The sequence below is a fragment of the Lonchura striata genome, chromosome 3 (assembly GCF_046129695.1).
Source record: "Lonchura striata isolate bLonStr1 chromosome 3, bLonStr1.mat, whole genome shotgun sequence".
Taxonomy (NCBI): domain Eukaryota; kingdom Metazoa; phylum Chordata; class Aves; order Passeriformes; family Estrildidae; genus Lonchura; species Lonchura striata.
Window position 1 is genome coordinate 29,255,030 of NC_134605.1, and position 19,614 is coordinate 29,274,643.

At 38.0% G+C, this 19,614-nt stretch overlaps 1 protein-coding gene across 2 annotated transcripts in view; it reads left to right on the plus strand.

Annotated features, from left to right (window-relative positions):
• BTBD9 (BTB domain containing 9) overlaps window positions 1-9,444 on the plus strand; it is a 121,160-nt gene extending 111,716 nt beyond the window's left edge. For both annotated transcript variants that reach the window (XM_021550403.2, XM_021550404.2), the window contains one exon: window positions 121-9,444. In XM_021550403.2, the coding sequence (XP_021406078.1) occupies window positions 121-225 (105 nt within the window). In that variant the 3' untranslated portion in view covers window positions 226-9,444. The remainder of the gene's footprint in view (window positions 1-120) is intronic.
• Window positions 9,445-19,614: the final 10,170 nt, after the last annotated feature.

Below are 19,614 nucleotides of genomic sequence, written 5' to 3' on the forward strand. Positions count from 1 at the left end.
TGTCACTGATGTGGCCTGCAGACTTCCATATAGACTTCCATATAGACTTCATCTTATTTTGATCATGTTTTTACCAGCATTAAATTGTTTTGCTTTATCTTCATTTTTTGTTCTTTGCAGGTGTTTCACTGTGTGCATTTTGAGTGCCCAGCACAGAACAGTACCCACAAGGATGAGAGTAGTAAGGAAGTAGCAACAACAGAGGTGGGGACTGGTGGACAGTAGCTTGTTTCTTGCCCTGTTGGAGCTGCAAGCACCTGCTTCCCTGCATTCCCCTCCTGGATCCACCTCACATCCTCATGTTCATCAGCCATAAAGGAGGTTGAAAGGGAGCTTTTGCAGCCCCACTGATATTCTATGAAATTATTCAGAACCGTCTTGTGCTGGCACGTTTTCTTTCTGTATGAATGAAGGAGACCATATCTGAAAGGTGGAAGTATTGAAATGGAAAAGACTTTCTCCCAAGGACATGAAGAAACTGTCCCACTCTCCCAATATGTTCAAATCAGGCTGGTCTCCAAGGGTGGAGAAAATAGGTCTTCAGTCTTCATCAAGTACCCCATTAACACCCTACCTCTCTAATCTAACCAAGGCAAGGAAAAACAGAAGGGAATAAAAGGCAGAGCTACAGTGGAAATATAAAATTACTCAAGCAGAATGGAAAGTGTATGAAATAAGTATTTGTTCCCTGGAGGCTTTTATTAGCAAAAAAAATGTTTATGGAACACATCAGTCCAGAATATATTTTATTTTAAAAGCAATTCTTCATCCATATTCCTTTGTAACTAGTAATCTGTTTTCTAAATTATTTTGATTCTGTATTCCACTTTTAAGTTTCTTATTTTTAACTGTAGCAAATGCTGTACAGTAGATTAAGGAAGTATCAGCCATGTTTACCTGCTGAGATGCAAACTCTCTCATTCATCAGTGGGATGACAAGAAAAGCATTAATGATATCAACAAACTAATTAATGTATCTATATTAATTTTGACCTTAGTTGACTTTTCAAAGTACAAAATAGTCATTTCCTACATTCAAAAGGAAGTTTCTAAATCAAACATCTGTCTTGAAGAAAATTGTACTTTTCATTCCTGAAGATGATTATTTAAATTTTGCCTGCATAAGACAACTTGCAACAGAACATGAAAAATGTTTGGTTTAGAAAAGTGGAACTCCATCTGGTCACTGACAAGCGGTTGTTCAAATACCAAAAGACAAATTTGCAGATAATTTACATTTTTCCAAGAAGAGTTGTTTTACAATCTGCAGGTAAAAATTCAAAGGCTGTGTATGCATTAACATTTCTCATGATCTTCATAAAACGTTATGCTTTTGCACTGTATTGTAAAAGATCTGGTTCTTACTTTGCAGTCACAGAATTCGTTATCCATCCATATCTGTCTGGATTACATTGCCTGCTACTTTGCTTATTCTGTTTTCACAGTGATGATGACGTAGTCTCTTACTCTCCAGATCTGCATGACTTCTAGGAAGAACTCCATGCCAGTCTTTCAGGGATAAAGAGATTTTGTATTAAGACAAACACTGGTGTAATTGGCAAAATTGATTAGGATGCTTGCTCCTCCTCACAAAGTATATTATATTGGAAATGTCAGCTAACTAGTTTTATCAACTTGGAATTTCCTGTGGTGATAAATAACCTTGTCAGAAGAAAACAAAGCTAGTGCAGGATAAATGCAGTTTTCCAATTACATAACCATAGTGATAAAATGAGTTATATCAACATAGCAAATTGTATCTTAACTTATCACACTGCTTAATTTTAAATAATTTCCCTGTTGGATACTAGTTGTGCTAAACCCAAGAAGAAATATAATCAGTGGTAGCAATGAATCAGAGGATATTTCAAAAAAGAAAAGCATCCCTTTTCTTTCAAATAAAACTGATTAGGCTATATCAATAATATTATAGTATTTTTCACTGCCAAATTACAGCTTAGTTTTGACATTTGCATACAGTTACCTCCCTTCCCACGGCTGTGTTCTGACTTGTGAATGTCTGTTGCTGAAGATGGATGCCCACTGTGCTGTATAAAGCTTCTAATTCATGTGCCACAGCTGCCTTGGACAATGTGGAGTTCTGAGGCAGGATACTGCATGTGCCAGCCACCTCCCAGTCTGCAGGGCTGATTACTTTATGGCTTAATAGCCTTTGAGCGTGGAAGAATTGAGACCAGCTACTGAGGATGCCACTCTCATGTTTATGTATAAGTCTAAAAAGTTGGAATTTTTTTCCCTTTAGAGCAGAAAACTTTTTTCAGTTTCAATCCATGCTGGTTACTACTGAGATGTCTGGAGCATATCTTGCTTTTGGTTAGGTAAGTCCTTGCATGGCAGTGGTGGTATTTCTTTGCAGTTCCATCAAACCAGTCTGCTTTTCTCAAACTGTGGATAAGCAAAGGGCATAACTCCTAGCTGTTAGTATTTAGTAGCCACCATTGCAGAGAACGTTAAAAAACTAAAATCAAAAAAGGTTGTGCCATCTGTTCTGAGCCTAGGCTCTCAGAGAAACAATGGAATTTTTCCATTTGTAATCTTTGATGTGCACAGTTAATTTTTATGATACAAATAAGTCTTTCAGGCTATAACCTATTGAACATCTGTTTGATCTTGTCCTGTAATTCATTGTGGAAAAGAAATGTCTCTTTATTTCCTCTGACATTCACTCTCTGCCAAGAATCTGGATGAACATATCTGAAATCCCCAAAGCAAAAACTCTTGAGGTCCTACAGAGACCCTTAAATTTCCAACTCCCATAAATCGATAAAAAGAAAAAAAAAAACAACTTTGCATTATCCCTTCATGCAGGTGAATAGCTATTTTTAGTATTAGACTTCTTCTCAGTTAAAATGCTTTTCTCAGGGTCTTTATTTTATTTAGAGTTGCTCTGAGAACCTGGCATCAAGATGATCCCAGTGTGCTCCCAGGCTTATAAGACAAGCCCTGCCACAAGCCCTTCACACTTTCAACCTTAGCCTCTTTAAAGATAAAATGTTCACAGAGAGCTGAACTCCTCTGGGTCTTCTGATACTGCCCACCACCAACACCCCAAATACCGGTATTGCCTAGAAGAGGTGTCTTGTCTTAAACACTGTGTTAGAAATGTATTAGTAGTAACAAAGGAGGATACAACACAGAACTGATTTGTGGTTTTGTGTGAATGTTCTCATTCTTTCTAATTATTGTCTGTATTTATTGACTCCCAAGTTCAGATGAACTTCCTGTATATTCCTCTGAAGTTTTTTTTTTCTCCTTTTCTTTTTTATCTTTACTTTTCCTTTCAGTGAAAGTATGTTATGGTGTAGTTTCAGGGTTTATCAAAGTGATGAAATGCTGTAATTATTCAGAACTGTGTAATCAATCTTATTCTGTATAGAACAAGGCTAGAGCAGAATGGACCAGGTACTCACTGCTTTCTTATCAGAAGCTATAAAATAGACCTGTTCGAGTTCTGCATAATGGAAATAACTATACTGACAATACTGAGCCATTGATTCTATTTGTTACTTCAATATCTTTAAATTCCCCAGGCCTTCTTTTCTCGATTTTACTTCCGTAGGTTGGACTCAGGCTTAGACTTAATGTGGAGTTCAGCAAAGGCCTTTCTAAAAATTTTTATTTAGTTAATATTTTCTAAATAAAAATAAAAGGGGTTTTATTCACAGAATGTCAGGGAAAATTATTATCTGAGGAAATTAATTTTTGAAGTGAGCAAACATTGTGCAGCTTAGAATTTTTCAAGATGTTTTTCAAACCATTTCCAATCAGCTTTTAAACAAGTTCAAATGACTGCTAAATGGAATTACAATGAGAGAAGTTAAAGCAGGTCTAATGTAAAAGACAATACAAAGGAGAAATCACTAATTTTGTTAGAATAAGAACTCTTCATTGCAGTTTTCTTCCTTCAGAGCTCCATTTCTTTCTTCTTTTCTCCATGAAAATCAGTTATTCATTTGACAACTCATGTAAGAGCTCAGTGTTTCTCAGCATTGCTGAAAAATTCAGTTTAATGCATCTTTGTCTTTACTAATGGCAGCATTAGAGAATTTTCAGTTGAGTACCTGACTTGATGAGAACTGGTTTCCATAAAAGAAAGCAAATTAAGTCTGTAATTGTTTCAGTCTAATTAAATTTTCAATACAAAATTTAGATGACAAAGTTATTGCCTTTCTTGTCTTATTGTTGTGTCATTGTAGTTCTGGTTATATAGTGACACCCACTCAGAGACATTTAATAAGGGGTTAGAACTTTGATTTCACAAGCTATAGATTGCATTTCTCTATGAAGATATTAATTAGCTTATATTTTGACAGGTGTTAGTCTACTGTCAAATAAATAAGCAAATACATTGGTAATTTTGTTGTTTTGACTAGAGTAGTAAGCAAATGATAGAACCAGTAAGAGTTAATGTATCCAAGAGTAAATGTTTAGGCTTGTGTGTCATCATATCAGTTGCCAGAGGACTAAACCATGCTTCAAAAATAATTGTAGGTCCCAGAGGATGCTTGAAGCCTGGTTTCCATCCTCATCTCTCATTTAATGGTTCTATATAGTTAGGTCTCTCTGAACTGATAGTTGTTGTCATTTGTACTAGTTAATTTGTATATAACTAGTTAACTTGTATATGTGGAAGCTTCCCAAAGCTTTGTTCAGGATACAGAAGTAAAGGGTCCTTGGTCAAGTTTTAGGACTGCTTAAATACTCATACATACACATAGATATATATTTGTATGTATATGTGTGTGTATTTGTGCATTAAACTGAGGTTGTAGCTAATTATTTAGCTTGCATTTAGAATATGTTCTAAAGCTCCAAAATGGAAAAAAAAAATCTATGCAGACAGGTGTGAAATGCTGCTGTTGTGGTATGGCAGAATGCTGGTTGCTTTAAAAGTGTAAATGTCTAAAAAAGGTACAGGTGAACCAGTCCAAACTTTCTGTCCAGTTGTTAAATATTGGCGATTTGGTTGTAGTGAGGTATATATAATAAAAGGCAAGTTAAATGCTCATCTCAAAGATGTGTGCAGTCTGAAGAACACAGATATTCCTCCTAGCTACCTTTTCTGCTGTGGCTTTCAGTATTTACAGAATAAACCCTCACAGGACTTCTGTTACTTGCTGAAAAAAACCCTTCAGTCTTTTTGGCCTTGTCAAGCTTTCATTGCAAAGCTTTGGCTGAGGTAGTGGTAAAGTCCCACTAGCATTCCACGGCGGAATCTGGGTCTGTCTTTGAATGCTTACATGAAAAGTTTTAAAATCACTCTGCAACTTTATTTAGATAAAGAAAGCCCAAATTAAAAAGTGCAGCTGTAGGAAACTACAGGCATCTGTCATATATCCATGTACTGACTGCCTCTGCAGCCATATATCTGTCTTATCATACTGTATGTGTTTAATTACTACAGCATGTCCAAATGGTGGAAGTGAAGAATGAACTCTGTACACCCATGATATTATTCATTTTCACACAGCCAGTCATTAGTCTTGTACTGTTCCTTGCAGCCTAATACAATAATACAACTCAGCATTCTTATGAAATTATAATTGATTCCTTGCATGAACATAATGGAATTGAAGTTCAGATTACTAAATATTTGAATGAGTGATGGCATTATCCTGCACAGGTGTAAACATGCCTCTCCAGTGCCTCTTAATACTTTAGGCCCTGGGCTTTCACAGAGGAGGAAAGCTGCACTATTGGTAAAATGAACTTTTATTCATCCTTTTTGTACTTATCATCGTAGCACATCTGTTCTCTTTGTGCAACTGCTCAGTTAAAACAAGTTTCTCGTTGTTTTCAGAATTAATCCTCTGACTTCTGAAAATCAGCAAATACACATCAACAACTTCAGTCAATTATATTGAGTCTGAAGAATTTACAAGATGAATCTAATAAGGTCTTTTACACCAAATTCTATGTGTCCAAAAAGTACCAGCCAAGTTCTGAAATACCAAGTGAGTTGAACAGTATTACTGCTCAGATGAAGGTGTCTAAACTATGTGCCCTGTAGTCCAAGTGAACAGTAGTTACTAGTTATCACAGTGGCCTTCTGTAGAGGAATTAGGGAATCACAGAATGATTGGGTTGGAAGGGACCTCAAAGATCAATTGAGTTCCTACCTCCCTTCCATGACAGGGACACATTTCATTAGACCAGGTTGCTCAAAGACCCATCCAAGCTGGTCTTGAGCACTTCAAGGGATGGTCATCCACAACTTCTCTGGGCAGCCTGTTCCAGTGCCTCACCACCCTCATAGTAAAAAATTTCTTCCTAATACCTAATCTAAACCTACTCTCTGTCAGTTTGAAGCCATTCCCCCTTGTCCTGCCTCTGCATGTCCTTGTAAAACATTCGACTCCATCTCTCTTGTAGGCTCCCTTTAAGTACTGGACAGATGTAGTCAGGTCATCCCAAAGCCTTCTCTTTTCCAGGCTGAACAATCGCAGTTCAGCCCTTCCTTCATTCATGTAATTTGTGGTCTACATGACCTTTCTGCTGTCTCTGTACTCCTGAGCTATGGTTGCTAGGTGGCAAGATTTATGGTTGATACCTGGAATCCAATAAGTGTGTTTAACCACGAATGTTAAGAAATTTTTGTCTTTACTGAGAACTTTTAGCATATGTTTTTGAAACATGGTCAGGCCACAGATTTGGCTTTTGGGCATCTTCTGTAGCTGTCTGTTGGATTTTTGAGTTTTCTTCAGTTGCTGAAAGATGGTAAGATTCTTCTCAGGAATTTCTCATAGAGATTTGTCATGCTGAGAAATGGCTTTTGAAACAATCATGGCAGGTTCACTGCTGGAGAACAGGGGCAGGTTTCTTCTGCTTCTACAGACCAGGGTCCTGTTTGGGTTATTCTCCGAGTTTGTTTTTGCCATTTTTAATAACAAGGGTGTTGGTGTTGTGTGATCTGGATCTGTTTCAGAAATTTACTCATTTTGAGAGTTTTTAAACTACTACTACATAAAAAACATTTGAGAATGTTTTTATGCAGTAATAAAGAGCTCATGAGACTTGAATGATTAGATTAGAAATCTCTCTTAAAGCAAGAGCTGAAGTTGCAAAAAGAGGAGTTTATGGGAAAGAAAGACTGGTGTGGAATTACATGGCTGTGTCTGTGCATATATAGTGATGGAAACGTATGTGTTAAGCAATTGATTGACTATTTGCAAAGTTGTGTTTCTATAGCATTTTCTTTGTTTTAAAATGGAATTTTGTTAAGGAGTCTATTACTCATCTGAATGTGATTGCTAAAAGAGAACATAGGAAGTGAGGCTTTAGTAGTTTTTATGGCAAGAGCAACACAAAGATTGCTCTTGTGGTCTGAGCTAGTTCTGTTTGTCCCTGGTCTTTCCAGCTCTTACTTTTTCCTACATGCTTTCCCCAACCTACTTGTTACTTCTTTCCTTTTCCTCCCTACATAGCATCGTATCAGTGTTGCTGGGATGTTCCCTGTAATTTTCCTCCATTTTGTGATGCCTTAAGGAATTCCAAAAAATTATTTAGTTTACCTCTTTATCCTATGCTGAATAAAATATCATCATCCCCTTTCATTCACATCAGACTCTAAAGGCAACTACCACTAGGCTGTCAAGTGCTAGTGAGCAACATTAGAATTTGGCTCTCTATGGATGTGTAAAATACTAGTCCTTCTGGGCCTTGTACTTCCCTGTATGCCCTTAAGAGGAAAATAAATACTGTTGACTTAGGAAGTAGATCAGGTTTTATGCTGGCTTACATAACTTAAATTTAAATATAAATTTTAAGTATTTCTTTGTCACCATGGTACACCAGATACACGCTCAATTTGTTAGTAGTGCATTGTCCAAGGCATTAATTGTACATAAGTGTTCTTATCTAAGTAAACTGCATCATCAAGAGTGAACCTTGAATGAATTAATAACTTTTCAGTGTCCCTGTGTGAAGGTATTTTAGCTGTCCAGGGATCTGAAGATCACACGGAGCACATGGACGCATTTTGTGAATTACAGCATTACTTCACAATTTGGACTGCGTGTCTATTAACCTTGTCCAGTGTCTTGTAAAATGTTCTTTCCTTTTTGTTTTGATCAATGTCACTATTGTCTTTGGTTTTCTTTTTTAAGTGAGTGTTAATGTTCAGAGCCAGGCTAAACAGAAGTTTAGCTTTTAGTAAACTTTTTCACTCATTCTCTGTTAGTGGCTCCTCTTTCTTGACAGACAGTTATTGAAAGCCATTTTACACTATGTTACCTTCCCCTTCTCTGTAGCAATTATAATTGTATTTTGAAATTTTTGTGCATTTAATCCCTTTTCTTCTTTCTCATAGAGTGGTTCTAAGCTACCTCAGACTTTGTTGTGAACAGGTATGAGTTTCAGCTACAGTTTTTAGCCTCTATCATAGTCTTCAAATGTTCATTAAAATGCATGTGTATGTAGCAAAACTGGCCTGTCAGACCCTGATTGCATTTTCAGGACCACTGTCCCAAGTGAGACATGTAATTGGGATGAATTCACAGCCTCACCTGTTCAGGCTCTCCCTGATACCTCTTTCAAGAAAAGTGTTTCAGGAGTTTAACTTCTGGTATGGGAAATGCTTCAGCTTTCTCTTTCAAGGGACATGATGCTGCCTGCACTGGAAAACTTCCACGTCATCAACATCGTGACAAACATCATAAAGCTGCATCATGATCCCTGGCTGCAGGATCCATGCTATTGCATTGGACTGTGCTCATCATATGAGAATAAACCCCACACAGTGTGTTCTGATTACCTTAGTGTCATTTTATTGTCATTTTATAAGGTGGCAGATATGCATTACTGACCCTTTGGGCTATTTAGGTTTCAGGTAAAATGCTAGTTGCAGATTGTGCTGCAGTGATCCACTTGATAGCTTTGGGAATTGTCTGGCTTTGTAAGTTATTCATGTAACAACCCTGCAAACCTTGTTAGTACTGATTTCCTTTTCACCAGCAGACATGCATATCATCAAACAAGCATTTTGTAACATGGAATTTTCTATGAGCATCCAGAAAAAGAAGCATCCCAATTATTTTCTTAGTAGTAATGTGTGTATTTGTAACGAAAGTTTTATAATTATTAAACTGCTATAAGCTATTTTGTGCATGCTCTGGCATTGTATTAACAGTTTGTATTAAGAGCTGATAAGCAGAGGGGTGTGGCAAACAAGGGAGGCTGGCTGCGGATATTACAGTTTCAAAGAGCAGCATAGTGCCAGAGTGGATGCAGGACCAGACAATGCTCAAAGCAAATAATAAAGTGAAACTGTTGTGCTTTGTATTTATTTCTTTGGGGATTCTTCTTCAAAGTATTTAACTTCACAGGAAAATATAGAGTATATTTAAAATAGTAACAATTAGAAATACACCTTTTCAAGAATGAGAGAGGTGTGATTTGGAAAATAAAGTGATCTTTTGTGCTTCACTGCTTGTCTGTAGTTTTGTTAACATAATGTTAGAACCTGTCTGATGCTGCTCACACATTGCATGTGTGAATAGAAGACTTTGAAGAACTGTATTGATTTCTCATCAGAGCAAGGAAGTTAATAACTTCATCATTGATATATTAACTTATAATGACACAGTCTTTATATCAACATAGAAAATGGTGGTGATTTTCACAGTGACTTCCAGGCCAATGGGCATCCACTAAACTACTGCAAATGTTTAGACCAACAGATGCTGGGTGTTGCTATCATTATGTGCTACTGCACTCTCTGGATGAAGTGTATGAATGAGTATTTCACTTTATTTCACAAAAAAAAACGGACTAATATTGTGAGACTTGAAATTCTGTTTCCTAAAAACAAACCAAAAAAGGCTTGATTTTTCAGAACTTTGTAGCTGATAAACCGATCAGACTACCATCAAAGGTGGGAGCACTGAATGTTTGATTCATGCATATTAGACCTTTATCTTCCTGGCTTATCAGCATCACATATTGAACAGAATTTTTGTAAGCCTTGCTCATCTTTCAGAACTGCATGCCCTAAAGCAGTGACGGTTCTCCAGTCTCACTCTGTAACTGTGCTACATTCCTCTATCATGTAATCTTCTAAGCATTTGTATGCCATGCTATTTTCTTCATAAAAATACATAATCTTTGTTACCTAGAAAGTGGAGAGGTCAAACTCAAAAAAAGTTGGTACTGAGTTGTAAGATCAAGCTGAAGTACTACAGTGAACCACACAATGCTTTAGTGTAATTAAATCTAATTCATTTGTGCCTTGATTAGTCATACAATAGTAAATACATTTGACAGTTATTATTAGATTTTGAGAATAAAAATGAGATACTAAGTGTCAGATCATGCTGTTCATTTGAGAAGCAGATGAGTAGATTCTTAAGCATAAGCTGTCACTCAGCTCAATTACTAAATGGTGGCACATGTGGAAATACTGAGGTGAGGAAGCCTTACTTTTGAAATTATGTGTGCATAATAAGGTACAGGCTGAAAGTAAGCCAGAAAGCAGTATAATCCAGTCAATGAGAAGCTCATGCAAGAGCTATCTGCATTCCCATGCCATGTGTCCAAGTTAAAAAGAGAGTCAATGACTTTACTGTCCTGACAAATCAGAGGCCTCTTGAGGCCTTTGGGAAATTTGCATTGCAGCCCTCAGCAAAGTTTTGATTGTGTTCAAGATAATGCAGTTTCTGGTGAGTGCTATTAGACTAGAAGAAAAAACACATTAAAGAAAGCTTAGAGAGCAGGAAAAGAGGTAGGATGCGAACAAAGCTAAGAAGAAATATTCTTTCACCTTCCTCTGGTACGGATAAAGTTTATCTTTGTACTTAGGTAAAATCAGCAGGGAGGGCCCATGAAGGGAGTGCAGAGTGAAGTGGAAATTCAGCTGCCTTTCCAAGCAGTAGTGCAGTGCAGTCAGCATTGTCACTGGTACAGCCTGAGGATTTATTTCAAAGTTGTTTCTAATTCTAAGTGGTGGGCTTGCTTCCTTAAGAAGTGGCAATTGACACTTAAAACACCATGACACATCATTTCAGTAAGAGTTGGAAAGACCAGATACAGATCTAATCACAATCATTTTGTCTTTACAATAAAAAGCAAAATGCACATAAATAGGACATCTTTTTTCCTTATTCATTTTGTATTTTATCATCTATTAACTGCTGTTTAGATATCCTTGTAGGCTGTGTTAATTAAATTAAACATCCTGGAAAGTAGGCAATGATTGCCTTATAGCTCAAGGTAAAAAAGAAATAATCATGTAAAATCTTGAGTCTCTGTATTTCCATGCTTTGCCATTCTCTTTTCCTTTTTCTCATCCAATACAATGCTGACCTTCTGCAGCTGGGGAAGTGTGTGGTTTTGCCTCAAAAGCAAGAACTGAGGTATAGAGAGAAAAGCATATCCTGCATAATAGAAGTAGACATATCACAAAAGTACTCCTTGTTGCAGCTGAGTCACTGGGAAGTGCCTGGTCTGTGCAGTGCCACCTTTAGTCCTGTTTGTGAAAGACTGTTCTTTGTCTGCTTTTGAAGGTGGTAAACATTAACTTGAATGTTGATGTTTAAATTGCTAGGTATTTTTCCTTGAAAACTGTGTGACTTGGGGAGAAATATTCATAAATCTTCCCCCTCCCCCTCAGCAAGAAACTGCACAGGAACCCTTCTGGCTTGCAGAGAGGGCACCTTGTTCTCAATGTGTTCATGGAAACGCATCTGTAGCTCTGTTGGATCCGTGTTTTTCAGATGTGAATGTTCACAGCATGTGTGTAAGGGAGATAGTCGTATTCTTAGCACAGAAATATCACCATCTCCAGAATAAAATAAAGTTGGCAAGAAGGAGATGTTTTTATAATATAAAAAGTATATTTGGTTTTCTATCATCTGAACATTATTTTTTTGTGAGGGGACATTCTACACCCTATGACAACTGAGTTTCTTTTTGGAAACCTAAATATACCCACTAAATCACTGGTATCCTTGTGTTTATTGACTTCTTCAAGGCACTACATGTATTTGTGAGTTAATTATCTCTTCCACAAAGTCATCCTGAGTGTTCCCATTGTGTGTCTGAGGAGGAAATGAAGATGACCCACCCTTCTGTGCATTGTACAATACATTTTCACATCTGCTAGGTCATATGTGTGCTTTTACCTGAGACTTGCTTATCAGTCCCCAGTTTCATTCATAGTCCTTCAGTCGAATTTGTGGTGTGGTTTTTAGAGGACACGAGCTGCTGCTGGGCATCTGCATGTGGTGTATGTAAGGGAGGAACTTGCCCCAGCCAGGGAAGCACAGCTATAGAATAGCCAAGGGCTTTGATCATCCTCGGAATCAGACTCAGATTGGAAAAGACCTCTGAGATCACTGAGTCAAATCTTTGACTGAACACCACACTCTTAAACAGATAATAGCATTAAATGCCATTTCCAGTCATTTCTCAAACATCTTCAGGGATGGTGACTCTACCACCTCTCTGGGTTGTCCATTCAAATGTTGAATCAACCTTTCTGTGGAGAAATTCCCCCTGAGGTTGTGTCTTCTGGTACTGGTTATGTGGGAGAAGAGGCTGATCCCCATGCAACTACACCCTCCTTTCAGGGGTTGCAGAGAGTCTCCCCTGAGCCTCCTCCTGGCTAAAATTCTTATGGAAATGTAACTGCTCTCCAGTGCATCCTCCCTGATCTCCCCTTAGCCACTGCCTTGTGCCTCGGGTATTCTCAGATAGTTGGATCTACTGCCTAGAGCTCATGCATGGGCAAGAGCAGAGACCAAGACACAGCTGTGCTTATTTAATACAAAAACTTCTTTGTCTTGTAGGTGATGCATGCTCACACATATTTCTGTGCACCTGATATATGCAAATGGCCACCAGCAGATCAGCCGTGCTTATGCACATGCTTTGCTTATGAGAGATCCTGAATTTGAAACAGAATTTGTGAGCTTTGAAAATATGGGCTGTTGTATCCTTAGGTAGTAAACTTTGTCACAGGTTCCAGGATTGCTGCTTAAAAACCATGTGAAAGTGATTCTAGCAATAATTACTCCTAATTGCCCTTGCCATGGAGATCTGCATGAGATAAAGTCTGAGCTCTGTTTAGATGTATTTACTATTTGATAAACAGCCATTTTGCAGCTTGGTTTAATGGTTTCATTAGACACACAAAGAGATCATGCACAGACAAATGTACTTGCACATATCAATGAAGGGCATGGTAAGAGTACTGGAAATTTGCTTCAGGCGTGGCTGAGGCTTCCTGCTGCAGGTCTGTAAGTGCATTCTGTTTACAAGGCAAATTACTATCAATCCATCATTGCAATGTGTTAAACTGATGCTGCTATAAGGATCTGCTTTTCAGCAGTCTAATGGAATGAACACTTACAATGTGTATTTTAAGAAAGGAGAATTTGATAGAATAGATCTATTTATGTTAGGTGTGTTCTTTATGCTGAATGCTCTCTGCTAAATCTCTGCATAACTATCCTTGTTGTTTTAATTCAGATGTGACATTATCGCATTGTGTTGTCAGCTGCGGGGTGAAAAGTTATTTTTGCCAAGGTGGTGACATAGTATGGTTTTCTTGCTACTTACACTGCTCAGACCTCAGTATCACATAATGGAGGTGATGCTTTATTTTATAGATGTATTTCTAAGCTAAAGTTTCACTATTAATAAACAGATACATGGGGGTTTATTGATATAAATGGAACATATATCACAGTGATCCTTTAGCCACATTCTAAGCTGTATAATGTTAGTAGAAGTTTGTTGGCAATATATAAACTTACATTATAGTTATATTTTGATTTATCTGGTTATTAATGGTAATACCAAATGGGAATGGCTACCTTTGGAAGTGAATGTAACAAGGAAAGAGATTGCCTGTGCTTTTGATGCTGTCACAGTACTGTCCTGGTTAAACCTTAGCAGGGGAATAAAAAAGCATAGTTTTGCAATTGAGGCTATTAGAAGAAATGTGGTTTTCTGCACAAACATAGGAAAAAAAGTAGGGGTGTTCCATATTCCCAGTCAACAGCTTTCCTGTTGATGTGTACAGTTAACTCTTCTCCCATGTGTTTAATGGTCCTGCTTTCTTGTCCTGCTCCCAGCAGCTTTCATGTTTCTGTAGCTCCAGTCTTTCTGGAGGCTTTCTGCCAGTGACAAGATGCGGCAACGGTTCTGTTCTCCAGCTCCCAAGTTCAATCTACAGAAAGGGGAATGAAGCATATAATTATTACACAGATATTTTCTTTGTCCATGTTCTCATACAGGCTTGGTACAAACATTTATTTAAATGGTGGGAAATGCCAGTAGCTCCCTTGTCAAAAGCTCCCAGCTGCAGACCTGGGGAAGTATTTGGGCAGAGAACAATGAATACAGGAATACTACTTTAAAAGCCTTGAAAACTAACTGGAGAAAGTTGTGGCACAATTGTGATTTAATATTAGCTCCTGATTAGAACAGACATCAAGTCCAGTATTCTTCCTACTTTTCTGGAACTAGGAGCAGTAATATAAGTATGTTATCCTGCATATTTTACAAGACCTGAATTCTCCATCAAAGTGACCTTTCTTTTTCTTTCAAACTAGACTAGGCCCCATGACTTACAGCAAGAAATCCTGTAATCTTCTAGTATTTGTCAGATTCAGTCTTGAGTGACGGTGTGTTTAAGAACTTCCACTGTCTCTCACACTGGCACACAGCTGTTTGGGTGATGACCAAACACATGGGGGTTCTGGTACATAACCACAGTGAATAAAACATCTGCTCAAAGAGGATGTTGTTTTCATGTCATTGTTAATACTGGCAGGCTCAGAAACACAAGCCGCAAGTTTAGTGATAATCCAAGGGCATTTTCTTTCTTGTTTTCCAAGTATTAACTCTGAACTGTTCCCAGTGATAGCTGTTCAGGGAAATTACTGGTCCAATAACTTAAATGCTATGATTTTAAGCTTAACTGTTACACATTTCAGATGTTCTCTCAGTGGGATAAGGAAACAGGAAGCCATCTTATTATTCATCTTCAGAAAATGATCCTTTAGTCAGATTTATGTATATGAAGCAGCTCATGAAAAAGCCTGGCACTTCACTTTAGGCTTACATATGACCCATAGTCAAGGAGATGCTCTTGTGAACATTGCCAGGATTTTTTCCTCTCTGACAGAGATAGGAGCTGATAAAACATGAATATTCAGTGCCACAACAGCCAACTGACCAACAGGTAAGGCTGGTGTCTACCTGTAACAGTTTGTAAGGTCAAGAGATGACAAAATAATTCAGATCATCTTTCCAAAGCTGTGAAATCCTGACTATGTAGCCTGAACTTTGAAGCTGGCAGATACCTTATTAGGCATATTGAATATGATCTCTAATTGCCTTCACTGATTGCAGTAGTGGGCAGGCCAAATCAGCCGTGCTGTTGGGCAAGACGCAGATTTATGTGCCTTCTGCTAAGACACCACAGAGAATGCTCATAGTTGCCTGAAGCAGTCCTCTATCAAATGTAGTAGTTGACTTTTGTTCCATTAAGATGCGTCTGTAATATGTACATACAAAATACTAAATATTTTCAACTTGATTACAAGTTTGTGTCAAGGTAACTACGGTAGAGTCTCTGCTACTAATATCACTTGCAGCACATCCCTGGTGAAATAAAATCACAGTTTTGGTAGTCATCTAAATGATGAAAATATTCTCTGCTAGGTACTGTGCAAAAGTGTTATTTCAGGTGTAGTTTGGAAGTGTTGGCTGGTGCATTTTGTGGCAAGGAAGATAACTAATCTATTCTGTTACCCTGAAAATATTCTAGAAACTATTAAGTAACAGGTGTTTTGTAGATTGTTCTTCTGAGAATGTGACATATCAAGTTGTTTTAACATTTTCCTCTTAAGTGAAAATAAAATTGTCCATTGTTTTTTGAGTGATTTTAATCTCAAGGTTGATGGGCAGATCAGAGTAGTTTTTCTCAAGATTAATGGGTTTCTTTACCTTTCTCTCCACTGTTTTTTCTTTCCCCTCCACCATCAGAGCCAAACTACTAAAATATAGCAGATGCTGACAAACAGAAAGAACCCCTTCTGCTCCTAAGTTATCAACAAAGTGCTAAAAATTTATTTTCTTGTTCACTTAATCATTTTAACAAGCTGATGGTACAATGTATCATCACTAGACAGGTGACAATGCTAATTCTGCAGCAAGTTCTCAAGGGGGGTTTTATTGTGAAAATTGACATATATTGTATCAAGGCAATCATCATTTAAGAAAACAACAATTCTCTACTTTGTGCAGTTAAGTATCTCTCCAGGTCTTTATCACTGTTGAGACACAGTTTCTGCTAATCTCAGCAGCCTCAGAATGTGGGCTCTGGTAAAGCTAGCAGGTCCTTCATGTCAGTCCCCACTGCTGAAGCTGTTGTGACATTGACAGATAGGACTTAGACAGATGTTTGCTTAATGATTCTTTCCCTGGGGCATCCTGTCAGAGCTCTTGGCAGGAAAATTGGGGAATTACCTTGGAAGTTGCTAACTCACTTTCCCAAAGTGTTAGACCAGTGCATTACAAAACAAATTTGACCAGTTTATGAATGTATGAGCTGCCTCCAGAAAGGGAGGGGAGCTATTCCTAGCATAGATGCTGTCACACATCTTTTGCACTGTCAAATCAGTTCCATTGCTGTTGGCAAGGACAGGTGTGTGATGCTTCCACTGAAGGGAAACATTCTCTAAAACATACATGATTTGAGTGGTTCTGGACAGAAGACAGTTGGAAGGCAATTCCTGAGAAAACATGCAGGGTAGGGGGAAGAGAAAAAAGAAGTTTAATTTTTATTTTGAGTGCATTTTCAGAAACAGTGGTAATCAGCATGGTACAAGATTCAGGTAAAGAGAAATTCTAATTATCTCCTCACGTGATAATTGTTTGTCCTGCAGTGTCAGTTCAGATGACCTTTTTTTCTTCATGGTTCCCATAGTGGTAGTCAGAGGACCAGGCTGCAGGCAGAGGGAACTGAGATGGCTGTACCCCTGTGTGCAATCAGGTGTTGGAAGTGTCAGCTGGCAATATACTACACTGCTTATTTTGCTGCATAGATTACATACTGTGTCCACATGCTGAGATGCTTTTAACTCATGTTCAGACTTTGATTTTTTTCCCCATTATTAGTGGGTTTTATCTGTGACCTGTGCAAGAAACAGCCCAAGCTGAAGAGAATATGTAAGCCTTGCTGGTGCTTGCCATATGGTAACTTATCCTGAGATATATTTTTTCTTGGTTTCTCTGATATATTCACCATCACAACCCCCATATGGTTATTGCTTCTTTGGGTATTCCAGTGGGAGTTTATCTTTTGCTTTTTGAAGATTTGCCACAGAGACTATCCTTAGTGGAACAGCACTGCGTGCCTTGCTCATCTAATCATCCTCCCTAATTAGAGAAGCATCAGGGATTCTCTGTTAAATTGGGAAATGCTTTTAAAATATCTGAATACCTGAATACTGAAAGCTGTAGAAACCCTGAAGAGCAAGCAGAAGCATCATATATTAGAGTCTTCGGTCAGCTTTGACTTCCTACTGCCTATGGCTGACCATTACTTGATTTTCATGGCAAAGCTCGGAGAATCACAGTAAAGCAATATCCCCTCCTCCTGAAGTGACCAGAAATATTTTCTTCCATTACAGCAAATTCAAAATATGCAACATGCTCAAGGATCTTTGCTGAGCTATTACAATAATGTAGGACTGCATCATAGTTCCACCCATTCAATATCAAAATACAGGAGGTATCTTGTTGATACTGGCAAGTCAAATCTATTTAGGAGCTCAGTAGTTTTTTAATAAAAAAAAAATCAAACCCCTGTTGTTCATCATAAAGCACTTTTCCTGCTGTTTCACCTTACCCTGAAGACCACGACTTTTCACATCATCATACTGGGAGCGTGTCCATGGTAGTGAGTAGTGATTCTGGGAGAGAACAAGTGCATCGGCCTGCTTAAGGGTCACCTTGTAGAGGGCAGCATGAGTCAGTGAAGCCAGAAAACCATCCTAAAAAATCCTGAAACAGAGTCCAAAGAAATGCAGGCTCAGTGGGGCTCTTCAGGATACAAGCAACATGCTGCTCCTATGCAATGGTTTCCAGCTGGAACCACAGTGGAAAAATAAACCCAGACCAAAGTAGATGCTGCTTTTCCAGTTCCCAGGAGACACATCAGTGCACTGCATAATATTATTTATTCAATTACATATTTGTCATTCAGACATCTGTTAGATTTTTATATCCTTAGCCATAGTAATAAAGGAGTTTCATATAATGTCTTATTACAATGGAATCACTACCACATCATGTTTTCTTCTTTTTAAGGGGTTTTTAAAGTCAGCTCAGTGTATTCTAAAGACCTCTATGTTGCATAATATGGGGTTCCTGTCTCAAGGAACTTGAAATCTAATTTCAAACAAGAAATAATAGGTAAGGTCACAAAAAAAAGATGGGTCTGTGGCAAGGCACTTCAGTCAGTGAATGCAAATTTCTTGCACCTGAAAGATGTGAGGTGAAAGTGAGACAAGAAAGTGATATGGGAGTCAGTCTCTTTTCCCAAGTAACAAGTGATGGAAAGAGAGGAAATTATCCCAAGTTGCTCCAGGGAAGGTTTAGATTGCACATTAGGGAAAATTCCTTCACCAAAAGGGTTGTCAAGTATTGGAACAGGCTGCTCAGGGAGGTGGTGGAGTCACCCTTCCTGGAGGTATTTAAAAGATATGTGGATGTGGCAGTCAGGGACATGGGTTGGTGGGGAACCCAGCAGTGCTGGGTTAATGGTTAGACTCAATGATCTTAGAGGTCCCTTCCAACCTAATTTGTTCTATGATCTAAAGGAAAATAAGTTGGTTTTTTGTACCTAGAGAGTGAATTATGGATTTAAAGGGGCTTTTCTAAATGTCTGTTATATGAAAATAGAAACCACAGAATAGTGGTGTCTCTGTAGCAGACAGAATTTGTTTTCATTGTAGTTTTATATTTAGAAAAAGCAGCTAGTATATTCCATCCCAAGAGGCCTTTCCTCAAAATTTTCTACAAGTATCCTGTCACATAGCAAATTTACCTTAGAATGTTGGGATTTTTTTTCATTCATACCTTGAGGCAAAAGAGATTGTAACAGCTCTTTCATATTCCACCATGGCACATCTGTGTTTCAATTACTGTTTTATCTAAATTTCTCTTTAGCGGGATTTAGATAACCAAACAAGATTAAAGGCTTCACTATGCAAAAAAGGCAAAACAGAGAAGTCACTGTATTTATACTGATGCTCAGCCTGATGTGTTTCTACAAAATAGCACAACTAAATTCAGCCTGGGACATCAGACTGTCAATTTAGGTGGCAGGAAGGAACATCTATGTTAAGGAAAAATACTGTTGAGGGAGGGAGGAGAAAGCAACATGTAAAACAGGGTATCCTAAATTAATAAATCCTAAACTCTGCACATTTTTGTCTACTCCTTTCTGGTTCTTGCTATTGCTCTTTTGCATAATCCCTTTATGGCATTTATTTGGTGCAAGTGTCCCTTTGGCCCTAGTATGTGTCAGGAAAGTGGCTGCCCTGCAATATAACCAGCAAGGATCAATGCAGTGACAAACAG